At 47.5% G+C, this 12,711-nt stretch overlaps 1 protein-coding gene across 4 annotated transcripts in view; it reads left to right on the forward strand.

Moving 5' to 3' along the window:
- The window catches only part of PHF2 (PHD finger protein 2), a 92,128-nt gene that overhangs the window by 58,257 nt on the left and 21,160 nt on the right, over positions 1-12,711 (forward strand). For 3 of the 4 annotated variants that reach the window (XM_081236689.1, XM_081236687.1, XM_081236686.1), the window contains exons 4-7: positions 966-1,126; positions 10,010-10,151; positions 10,971-11,157; positions 12,307-12,469. In XM_081236689.1, coding sequence (XP_081092815.1) covers positions 966-1,126; positions 10,010-10,151; positions 10,971-11,157; positions 12,307-12,469 — 653 coding nt within the window. The remainder of the gene's footprint in view (positions 1-965; positions 1,127-10,009; positions 10,152-10,970; positions 11,158-12,306; positions 12,470-12,711) is intronic. The other variant, XM_081236688.1, reaches the window with a different exon arrangement.

Genomic DNA, 12,711 nt, shown 5'->3' on the forward strand with positions numbered 1-12,711 from the left:
TGAACCTCTGACTGTCACTGCCCTTCTCAAGTTGGCCAGTGGCTCCCCAGTGCTCTTGGCATGAGGTAGCCTGGCCCACCACCTCACCGACTTGGCTGCTTGCCCCCCACCCACCCCCACCCCCTGCCACCTGGGTCCTTCTTATTCCTCACGCTTGCCACATCCTCCTCCCTCCAAGGCCTTTGCTGTTACATTCCTTCTACTCGGAGCCCTGCCCCTCTCACTTCTGCTCCCCCAGGCTTCGACAGGCCCAGTCTGACACTGCTTCCTGATGTCTCCACCACAGCACTGCTCTCAGCTGTGGGTTAATGGCCTTGCATGCTCATCTGATGAAAGTCCCTCTCCAGTGGCACCACACAGGGGTCTTTCCAGCTGGGCCCCACACGTCTCTGGCACCCAGGGCAGCATCCGACACACAGGGAAGCAGGAGAGCTGCTGACCACAGCATCCCAGCCCAGCCCTGGGTCCTGTGTTTGGCTTGTCCAGGGGGTAGGTTCTCTCTGAAAAGGGGTTCATCTCCATCTGCTGTGTCCTTAGACCTACCCCCGTGCAGGGGTCTGATCTCTGAGCACCTGAGAGGAATATTGTCGAGTGGAGGGTGAGTGGAGAGCAAGGGCGGTGGGGAAGGGATCTCGCTCACATCTCTCAAGGCTACCTCTGCCATAGCAAGAGGGATGGGTGCGGTGTGTCCCCATTCTCTACTCACCACGGCCCTGGACAGGTGCCCAGACCTCCTGGAACTCAAGGTTCCTGTCTGTGACGAGTGTGTGGGACCCTGTCATGTCTACCTTGTGGCTGCCCTGTGACCACTGAGAGTGGCACCGTGGCAGGTCCTCCTTCTGGGGCATGGGCGGTGTGTGCCTGGAGCTCAGGCTCCATGTCTGCAGCCCTGAGGCCCTGTCCAGGCCTATCATGGAGGCTGGGACCTGGACTCGATGTGACCCCCGACTTGTATTTCCCTGCAGCGCGGAAGACGTGGTGGCCCGCGTGACGGGCAACCAGCTCACGCTGGGCTACATGGAAGAGCATGGCTTCACCGAGCCCATCCTTGTCCCCAAGAAAGATGGGCTGGGCCTGGCGGTCCCAGCCCCCACCTTCTATGTCAGCGACGTCGAGAACTACGTGGGTAAGTGCCCTCTCCTGCAAGTGAGTTGTGGGCTCCCTGAGCCAGGAGTCCCTGTATACGCTGCCTAGGCCCTGACTGTGTCCCAGAGCCATGTGAGCCAGTGTGATTCTGTTCTGTTCTGGGTGCTTTTCTTAGGATGAGACCCCATGCCCCAGCAAATGATGTGGGACCCAGGCCCCTTCCTTTCTCAGTTACTCTGCCCGCAAAATGGGGACTTCGTGGGGACCCCTGGATCCTGCCAGCTACAGTACTGTTGGGCGCTAATGATAGTCATGCTTGGGAGGGCCCCAGCTGTGTTGTCCACAGTTCCTGATGTTCGTGCCGTGTCCTCCTCAGCCTCTGCTGGGGCCAACCTGGGGGCTGACCTCCCTTGTCTGCCCTGGACACGCCGTCCCATGGTCCCAGGACTGCCTCCTCTTCTGGATCCCTTTGGGTTCTAGCTGGTGCTATTGGCGCCCTGTCTTGTGTTCCCTGGCAGCTCCCAGTGCTGTGGACACCCTCGGTCAGGACACCTCTAGGTGGATGAAGTGCTTGTATGTGCTGGGACATCATCTGGCACAGAGGGGCTAGCACGTGCTTGCAGTGACCTTGGCAGGGCTGGTGGCCTCACAGCCCTGGCTCTGAGGCCCTCATGGTTGCTGGGGATTGGGGTGTTCACAGGGATGCCTGGGTGGCCAGTGAGGAGAGGGGAGAGGAAAGACCCTGAAAAGGCAAATGCCCAGGCCAGCTCTGGCCGCACACTGGACAGGAGAGGGCACAGGTGCTGAAACCCTCAGACAAGTTGTTCCATCACTGAGCTCTTGACCCTCTGCATCTGTAAGGCTTATGAATGGGGGGCAGGGGGCAGATGGGTGTGAGGACTAAATGAGATCATCTGTACAAGCCACACAGGAAGCCAGTGGCATTCCAGAGAACAGGGGGGCGGGGTGGGAAACACCCCTTCTCTGGAGCCGAAGCCCACCAGGGGAGGCCCCAAGGCTGGCCAGCTTGTGGCAGGGAGGAAGGAGGGACTCATGTTTTCAGTCTGGGAATGACCACAGTCCAGGACTGTTTCTGCCATGTCGTAGCACCTGTAATAACAGATAATAACTAGTGAGTGTCTACCAGGTGCCAGGCATTTTTCTAAGCTGTTTCTGCATAGGAGCTAGTGTTGTCCTGCTCACAACTCTGTCATCCAGGCCCCAGGCTCAGCCAGCTGCAAAGGGCAGGGCCAGGTCTGCCGCAGTCCCTGCCTCCCTCCAACCCCCCAACCAGTTGTGCTTACAGGAGTGGGAAGCAGCTTACTGAATAGGGGAGGAGACGGTCCAGAGGTTTCTGTTGTAAATGTCTTTCTTTCACCTCTTAATTTTTTTATTATGCAACTTTTCACACACACACAAAATGAGAGAAATAAGCAGTGAACCCTCATGTACCCAGTACTGGTCACAAAACCCATCAGGTTTTGACTGTTTTCCTGTCTCCCCAACTCCCTCCTCCCCCAAGTATTTGAAGGCAAGTCTCTGGTACATACATCATTTCACCCATGAAAACTCCAGTACACAGCACTAACAGACAGTTTAAAAAAATATATAATCACAGTTCCATCTTGCACTTTACGACACTAACAATAATTCCTTAAAATCACCTAAGACCACCTAAATTCTCCCCAGTTGCCTCAAAAACACCTTTTTATATTTGGATGTTTCACTCTGACTCTAAACAAGATCACACACTACATTTGGGTTTGATGTCCCTTCAGTCTCTTCTGTAACAGCCATCCGGATCCTTTCCATTCCTTTGGTTTGTTGGAGAAATGGGGTTGTTAGTCCTGGAGAATCTTTCTTTTTTTTCTTTTTTGAATTTTATTTTATTTATTTTTTTATACAGTAGGTTCTTACTAGTTATCCATTTAATACATATTAGTGTATATATATCAATCCCAATCTCCCAGTTCATACCACCACACACCACCCCCCCGCCCTGCAACTTTCTCCCCTTGGTGTCCATATGTTTGTTCTCTACATCTGTGTCTCCATTTCTGCCCTGCAAACCGGTTCATCTATACCATTTTTCTAGGTTCCACCTATATGCGTTAATATACAATATTTGTTTTTCTCTTTCTGACTTACTTCACTCTGTATGACAGTCTCTAGATCCATCCACGTCTCTACAAATGACCCAATTTCGTTCCTTTTTATGGCTGAGTAATACTCCATTGTATATATGTACCACATCTTCCTTATCCATTCATCTGTCAATGGGCATTTAGGTTGCTTCCATGACCTGGCTATTGTAAATAGTGCTGCAATGAACATTGGGGTGCATGTGTCTTTTTGAATTACGGTTTTCTCTGGGCATATGCCAAGTAGTGGGATTGCTGGGTCATATGGTAATTCTATTTTTAGTTTCTTAAGGAACCTCCTTACTGTTCTCCATAGTGGCTGTATCAATTTACATTCCTACCAACAGTGCAAGAGCGTTCCCTTTTCTCCACACCCTCTCCAGCATTTTTTGTTTGTAGATTTTCTGATGATTCCCATTCTAACTGGTGTGAGGTGATACCTCATTGTAGTTTTGATTTGCATTTCTCTAATAATTAATGATGTTGAGCATCTTTTCATGTGCTTCTTGGCCATCTGTATGTCTTCATTGGAGCAATGTCTACTTAAGTCATCTGCCCATTTTTGGATTGGGTTGTTTGTTTTTTTAATATTGAGCTGCATGAGCTGTTTATATATTTTGAAGATTAATCCTTTGTCCATTGATTCGTTTGCAAATATTTTCTCCCATTCTGAGGGTTGTCTTTTCATCTTGCTTGTAGTTTCCTTTGCTTTGCAAAAGCTTTTAAGTTTAATTAGGTCCCATTTGTTTACTTTTGTTTTTATTCCCATCACTCTAGGACGTGGGTCAAAAATGATCTTGCTGTAATTTTTGTCAAAGAGTGTTCTTCCTATGTTTTCCTCCAAGAGTTTTGTAGTGTCCAGTCTTACATTTAGGTCTCTAATGCATTTTGAGTTTATTTTTGTGTATGGTGTTAGGGAGTGTTCTAATTTCATTCTTTTACATGTAGCTGTCCAGTTTTCCCAGCACCACTTAGTGAAGAGGTTGTCTTTTCTCCATTTTATATCCTTGCCTCCTTTGTGATATATTAGTTGACCATAGGTGCGTGGGTTTTTCTCTGGGCTTTCTATTCTGTTCCATTGATCTATATTTCTGTTTTTGTGCCAGTACCATATTGCATCGATTACTGTAGCTTTGTAAGATAGTCTGAAGTCAGGGAGTCTGATTCCTCCAGCTCCGTTTTTTTCCCTCAAGACTGCTTTGGCTATTCGGGGTCTTTTGTGTCTCCATACAAATTTTAAGATTTTTTGTTCAAGTTCTGTAAAAAATGCCATTGGTAATTTGATAGGGATTGCACTGAAGCTGTAGATTGCTTTGGGTAGTATAGTCATTTTCACAATATTGATTCTTCCAATCCAAGACCATGGTATATCTCTCCATCTGTTTGTATCATCTTTAGTTGCTTTCATCAGTGTCTTACAGTTTTCTGCATACAGGTCTTTTGTATCCCTAGGTAGGTTTATTCCTAGGTATTTTATTCTTTTTGCTGCAATGGTAAATGGGAGTGTTTCCTTAATTTCTCTTTCAGATTTTTCATCATTAGTGCACAGGAGTGCAAGAGATTTCTGTGCATTAATTTTATATCCTGCAACTTTACCAGATTCATTGATTAGCTCTAGTAGTTTTCTGGTGGCATCTTTAGGATTCTCTATGTGTAGTATCATGTCACCTGCAAACAGTGACAGTTTTACTTCTTCTTTTCCAATTTGTATTCCTTTTATTTCTTTTTCTTTGATTGCCGTGGCTAGGACTTCCAAAACTATGTTGAATAACAGTGGTGAGAGTGGACATCCTTTTCTTGTTCTGATCTTAGAGGAAATGCTTTCAGTTTTTCACCATTGAGAATGATGTTTGCTGTGGGTTTGTCATATATGGCCTTTATTAAGTTGAGGTAGGTTCCCTCTGTGTCCACTTTCTGGAGGGATTTTATCATAAATGGGTATTGAATTTTGTCAAAAGCTTTTTCTGCATCTATTGAGATGATCATGTGGTTTTTGTTCTTCAGTTTGTTAATATGGTATATCACATTGATTGATTTGTGTATATTGAAGAATCCTTGCATTCCTGGATAAACCCCACTTGATCATGGTGTATGATCCTTTTAATGTGTTGTTGGACGCTGTTTGCTAGTATTTTGTTGAGGATTTTTGCATCTATATTCATCAGTGATATTGGTCTGTAATATTCTTTTTTCTGTAGTATCTTTGTCTGGTTTTGGTATCAGGGTCATGGTGGCCTCATACAGTGAGTTTGGGAGCGTTGCTTCCTCTGAAATTTTTTGGAGGAGTTGGAGAAGGATGGGTGTTAGCTCTTCTCTAAATGTTTGATAGAATTCACCTGTGAAGCCATCTGGTCCTGGACTTTTGTTTGTTGGAAGATTTTTAATCACAGTTTCAATTCTATTAGTTGTGATTGGTCTTTTCATATTTTCTATTTCTTCCTGGTTCAGTCTTGAAAGGTTTTACCTTTCTAAGAATTTGTCCATTTCTTCCAGGTTGTCCATTTGATTGGCATAGAGTTGCTTATAGTAGTCTCTTAGGATGCTTTGTATTTCTGCAGTGTCTGTTGTAACTTCTCCTTTTTTATTTCTAATTTTATTAATTTGAGTCCTCTCCCTCTTTTTCTTGATGAGTCTGGCTAATGGTTTATCAATTATGTTTATCTTTTCAAAGAACCAGCTTTTAGTTTTATTTATCTTTTCTATTGTTTTCTTTGTTTCTATTTCATTTATTTCTGCTCTGATCTTTATGATTTCTTTCCTTCTACTAACTTTGGGTTTTGTTTGTTCTTCTTTCTCTTGTTCCTTTAGGTGTAAGTTTAGATTGTTTATTTGAGATTTTCCTTGTTTCTTGAGGTAGGCTTGTATAGCTATAAACTTCCCTCTTAGAACTGCTTTTGCTGCATCCCATAGGTTTTGGATCATCGTGTTTTCATTGTCATTTGTCTCTAGGTATTTTCTGATTCCCTCTTTGATTTCTTCAGTGATCTCTTGGTTATTTAGTAACATATTGTTTAGCCTCCACGTGTTTGTGTTTTTTACCTTTTTTCCCCCCTGTAATTGATTTCTAATCTCATAGTGTTGTGGTCAGAAAAGATGCTGGATATGATTTCAATTTTCTTAAATTTACTGAGGCTTGATTTGTGACCCAAGATGTGATCTATCCTGGAGAATGTTCCGTGTGCACTTGAGAAGAAAGTGTAATCTGCTGTTTTTGGATGGAATGTCCTATAAATATCACTTGAATCTATCTGGTCTGTTGTGTCATTTAAAGCTTGTGTTTCCTTATTAATTTTCTGTTTGGATGATCTGTCCATTGGTGTAAGTGAGGTGTTAAAATTCCCCACTATTATTGTGTTACTGTTGATTTCCTCTTTTATAGCTGTTAGCAGTTGCTTTATGTATTGAGGTGCTCCTATGTTGGGTGCATATATATTTATAATTGTTATATCTTCTTCTTGGATTGATCCCTTGATCATTATGTAGTGTCCTTCTTTGTCTCTTGTAATAGTCTTTATTTTAAAGTCCATTTTATCTGATAGGATTATTACTACTACAGCTTTCTTTTGATTTCCATTTGCATGGAATATCTTTTTCTATCCCCTCACTTTCAGTCTGTATGTATCCCTAGATCTGAAGTGTGTCTCTTGTAGACAGCATATATATGGGTCTTGTTTTTGTATCCATTCAGCTTGCCTCTGTCTTTTGGTTGGAGCATTTAATCCATTCACGTTTAAGGTAATTATCGATATGTATGTTCCTATTACCATTTTCTTAATTGTTATGGGTTTGTTTTTGTAGGTCCTTTTCTTCTTTTGTGTTTCCCACTTAGAAAAGTTCCTTTAGCATTTGTTGTAGAGCTGGTTTGGTGGTGCTGAATTCTCTTAGCTTTTGCTTGTCTGTAAAGCTTTTGATTTCTCCATCAAATCTGAATGAGATCCTTGCTGGGTAGAGTAATCTTGGTTGTAGTTTCTTCCCTTTCATCACTTTAAATATATCATGCCACTCCCTCCTGGCTTGTAGAGTTTCTGCTGAGAAATCAGCTGTTAAGCTTATGGGAGTTCCCTTGTATATTATCTGTCATTTTCCCTTGTTGCTTTCAAAAAATTTTTCTTTTTCTTTAACTTTTGTCAATATGATTACTATGTGTCTCGGCGTGTTTCTCTTTGGGTTTATCCTGCCTGGGACTCTCTGTGATTCCTGGCCTTGAGTGGCTATTTCCTTTCCCATGTTAGGGAAGTTTTTGACTATAATCGCTTCAAACATTTTCTCAGGTCCTTTCTCTGTCTCTTCTCCTTCTGGGACCTCTATAATGCGAATGTTGTTGAGTTTAATGTTGTCCCAGAGGTCTCTTAGGCTGTCTTCATTTCTTTTCGTTCTTTTTTCTTTATTCTGTTCCACAACAGTGAATTCCACCATTCTGTCTTCCAGGTCACTTATCAGTTCTTCTGCCTCAGTTATTCTGCTATTGATTCCTTCTAGTGTATTTTTCATTCAGTTATTATATTGTTCATCTCTGTTTGTTTGTTCTTTAATTCTTCTAGGTCTTTGTTAAACATTTCTTGCATCTTCTCAATCTTTGCCTCCTTTCTTTTTCCAAGGTCCTGGATCATCTTCACTATCGTTATTCTGAATTCTTTTTCTGGAAGGTTGCCTATCTCCACTTCATTTAGTTGTTTTTCTGGGGTTTTATCTTGTTCCTTCATCTGGTACATTGACGTCTGCCTTTTCATCTTGTCTATCTTTCTGTGACTGTGGTTTTTGTTCCACAGGCTGCAGGATTGTAGTTCTTGTTGCTTCTACTGTCTGCCCTCTGGTGGATGAGTCTAACTAAGAGGCTTGTGCAAGTTTCTTGATGGGAGGGACGGGTGGTGGGTAGAGCTGGGTGTTGCTCTGATGGGCAGAGCTCAGTAAAACTTTAATCCACATGTCTGCTGATGGGTGGGTCTGGGTTCCCTCCCTGTTGGTTGTTTGGCCTGAAGCGACCCAACACTGGAGCCTACCCAGCTCTTTGGTGGGGCTATTGGCGGACTCTGGGAGGGCTCACACCAAGGAGTACTTCCCAGAACTTCTGCTGCCAGTGTCCTTGTCCTCATGGTGAGCCACATCCACCCCCTGCCTCTGCAGGAGACCCTCCAACACTAGCAGGTAGGTCTGGTTCAGTCTCCAAAGGGGTCACTGCTCCTTCCCCTGGGTCCCGATGCACACCGTACTTTGTGTGCGCCCTCCGAGAGTGGAGTCTCTGTTTCCCCCCATCCTGTTGAAGTCGTGCAGTCAGATCCCGCTAGCCTTCAAAGTCTGACTCTCTAGGAATTCCTCCTCCCGTTGCCGGACCCCCAGGTTGGGAAGCCTGACGTGGGGCTCAGAACCTTCACTCCAGTGCGTGGACTTCTGTGGTATAAGTGTTCTCCAGTTTGTGAGTCACCCACCCAGCAGTTATGGGATTTGATTTTATTGTAATAGCGCCCCTCCTACCATCTCATTGTGGCTTCTCCTTTGTCTTTGGATGTGGGGTATCTTTTTCGGTGAGTTCCAGTGGCTTCCTGTCGATGATTGTTCAGCAGTTAGTTGTGATTCCGGTGCTCTTGCAAGAGGGAGTGAGCGCATGTCCTTCTACTCCGCGGTCTTGAACCAATCTCTCTGGAGAATCTTTCATATTTGAGATTTGGGAAGATCTTACATTAGGGGTTTGGCTGACAGCGTCCCTGTGGTGTCATTTAACGTGTTCTTCTGTCCCTGATGGTTCCTGTCACAGGTGGTTAGAGGTTGGTTAGATTTGTGTTCAAGTTGTTGGCAGGACTCCTTCTTGGGGTGGCGGTGCTGCCATCCACTTCTTTCCAGTGGTCAAGGCAGTGCAGGGTCATCTGTTCACAGAATGCTCCATCAGCCTTTCGGCTCACTGTCTGAGCAGCCGGTGAGGACTGTTGCAAAGGAAGAGTTTGCTACTTCTGTCCTCTCTCCGTCTATTGTGAGTCTCCTGTAAAGAACTTGCCCTTATTAGTTACTTGGTTATCCAGAACTCTGTTTCTGTCATCAACAATTTTTACCCTGAACTTTTCCCATCAAGTATAGAAAACGTAGGGTAAATGTTTTTCCTTCTATTTTCAATTTTCAGAATAATGAGTTGGTGTCCTAGAAATGCAAGAATTTTTTTGATTAAAAAAATTTTTAAGTATAAGTATGTCCATGCATTATTTGGGACCTATTTGCACTAAGAGCATCTTCATTGTTTATCTGAAGTGTAAGTTCTTACCTGGTGTCCTGTATTTTTATTTATTTATTTATTTTTAATTTAAATTTTTTTTTTTTTGCGGTACGCGGGCCTCTCACTGTTGTGGCCACTCCCGTTGCAGAGCACAGGCTCCGTATGCGCAGGCTCAGCGGCCATGGCTCACGGGCCCAGCCGCTCCGCGGCATGTGGGATCTTCCCAGACCGGGGCACGAACCCGTATCCCCTGCATCGGCAGGCGGACTCTCAACCACTGCGCCACCAGGGAAGCCCTGTCCTGTATTTTTATTTGCTTATCTGGCCACCTTAGCTGAGGCTCATTACTGTGCCACCCTACTGTACCAGGGGGTCTTCATGGCCACCCAAGGGAAGGAGCAGGCAGGGCAGGTGGGGGGAGGGTCAGACATTAGAGCCTAGAGCCTCAGCATTCAGCCCCCGCTCAGTTGTCTTCTGAGGGTGAGTGAGCACTTCCTCTGCACATGCTGGCCCCCGACCTCACGGAAGGCCACGCCATCTTCCCTGGGTGTGCTCACCCTCCTCTTCGGCCTCTCCCCAGGCCCAGAGCGGAGTGTGGATGTGACAGACGTCACCAAGCAGAAGGACTGCAAGATGAAGCTGAAGGAGTTTGTGGACTATTACTACAGCACCAACCGCAAGCGGGTCCTTAACCTTACCAACCTTGAGTTCTCTGACACCAGGTGAGTGGGGCCAGGGTGGAGGGATGGAGAGGGATACTAGTTTGGAACATGCTGGAGATTTAAGCCTGTGACTAAGGCTGTTGAGGTCAGGGTGGCCTGGCTTATGATTTGTGAACGTCTTGTCCGAGCAGGCACGGCCTTGAAGGCAGAGATGTGCCCAAGGCAGCAAGAACACTGAGACCCCGTTCTCAGCTTGGCTGAAGTGTCACTGCACAGGTGCTGCTGAGCTGGATGTTCTCGATGCAGTATTGTGCATTCTATCCAGGACAGTGACATTTAATAGAATCAAAGGCTGCCTTTGCCTTTTCTCATCTTCCCTGGAGATGAGTTATCTGGTCTGACATGGCCCAGCATGGCAAGGAGTTGCAGGCTCCCCTGCTGTCTGCTCTGGAGAGAAGTGGCTTTTCCTTAGGTGTTGACAGGAAGCACCTGGGCTCTGCACGAGCAATGATATTTACTCTCAGGGCCCCATCGTGCCCAGCGACACTAGCATGAGCCCACCTGACAAGTCTCTTTCCAATTCTCCAGGAAGGAAGTTGTTTCTGGGGTAGATGGTTCTCAGGCCTTCTCCATGCCTGTCTTTGGGTGAGAGCTCAGTGTTGGATGCCTGCTGAAGCCACACCCAGCAGCTGGGCTCATTTTGCCCTCTGTGAACCTCAGTTTGCTCATCTGTAGAATGGGAGCAATGCCATGTAGCCTGAGGTGGAGAAATAGGCATGGGACACACATCTCAGAGCACCTTTCCCATCCTGCCCAGCGGGCAAAACAAATGTGCTGTAGGTTCCCATCACTGCTGACTGTTCCTGTCCCCGCCCCCAGAATGTCCAGCTTTGTGGAGCCTCCTGACATCGTAAAGAAACTGTCCTGGGTAGAAAACTACTGGCCCGACGACGCACTGTTGGCCAAGCCCAAGGTGACCAAGTACTGCCTGATCTGTGTGAAGGACAGCTACACTGACTTTCACATCGACTCCGGGGGTGCCTCTGCATGGTACCACGTGCTCAAGGTGAGCGCTGGCCTCTGCTCCCCATGTGGGCCCTACGTGGGCCTCAGGGGCAAGACCTGCCCTTGACCAGGCCCCTGTCCACCTGCAGGACTGTTTGTAGTCCCCACAGGCCCTAACAGTGGCCAGCGTCAGGTGGGATGAGGGACAAGATGTTTCTCCACAGAAGGGACACAGATGTTGGGCCCTTGGGAGGCATGGGGGTTGGGGGGAGCACCTCAGGGCCAGAGCAGGACATGTGTGTTGCCTTTTTTAAAGATTGAGGCGCATGAAGCAATTGGAGGAGGCCCACTGCAGTGGTGACCAAGGGCTCATGTCCAGGGAAGGGAGAGCTGTGCTGGGAAGACTTCCTGGCAGAAGGGATGCGGGAACATGCCCCACTGGGAGGATGAGGGGGTGGGCTGGGGGCTGGGGAGCAAGGCTGCAGTGGCATCTGAGTGGCAGAGAGAGCTAGGGGACTTCTGGCTGGGGACAGATAGGGAAGCTAGGGGAAAAGGGAGATGTGAAAAAACAAAAAGGAGAACCTAAGCCTTGGGCTCACCATCTTGCCCCGGGTCTCCCCAGACCTGCTAGAGCCCAGGCTAGGGTAGGCAGCTCAGCTTCTGATTCTAGCCCTTCAAGGCCCTGAGCAAGTCCTGCCCCCGCCCCCCGTGCATCCCCACCCTCAGCCCATCTGCCTTGTGAGTGAGGACCTCTATATCTCCCTAGTCCAAGTGCAGGGCTGGACTGGTGCTGGCGCTGGCAGCAGGGCCGTCCTTCCGTCTCCAGCTGGGAGCCAAGCCACTCTCAAGAGCAGAGCTTTCTTGTAACTCGTCAGACAGCAGGTCACAACGTTGTTCCCCTTGGCAGATAGGCATCCATAGTGCTGCAGAGATACGGTGTGTGGAGTGGTAGGGGTTGCCCTGAACATGCCGGAGGCGCCAGTGCCTAGAGTCTTCCTAACACGCAGACGTCTGAATTGCAAAGCACATGTGGTCCCAGTGTTTCAGGGGAGGATTGATGGGCCTGGGCAGGATGCTGTTGAAGCTAGGACCCATCCCCGGGACATGGTGGGCTCCATCCCCTCTCAGCATCCCCAGGACATGATGGGCACTGCCCACCCCCAGCATCCCCAGCATATGACAGGCTCTGCCAATGGCCTCTTGTTGGCAGGGGGAGAAGATCTTCTATCTCATCAAGCCAGCTTCGGCCAACATCTCCCTGTATGAGCGCTGGCAGTCGGCCTCAAACCACAGTGAGATGTTCTTTGCTGACCAGGTGGACAAATGCTACAAGTGCACCCTCAAGCAGGGCCAGACGCTCTTCATCCCCTCGGGTGAGTGCCCTGTCCCCACGTTGTGTCTCCCACCTCTGACGTCTGCCAGAGGAGGTCATGCCCTGGCTGTTCCCTACCTTGCCTTGGGGTCAGTCCTGCTCTGTGGTCACCTCTGGGGCCACCTCGGGGCCATGAGCCCCTGCAGCTTCCAGCCTGGCTGTGCTCACAGAGGCCAGGCACGTGGGATTGCATGGGGCCCCCAGAGCCCAGCCCAGAGAGCGCAGCTACACTGTCAGAGATGG

Source organism: Mesoplodon bidens (genome assembly GCF_964165515.1).
Source record: "Mesoplodon bidens genome assembly, chromosome: 6".
Lineage (NCBI taxonomy): Eukaryota > Metazoa > Chordata > Mammalia > Artiodactyla > Ziphiidae > Mesoplodon > Mesoplodon bidens.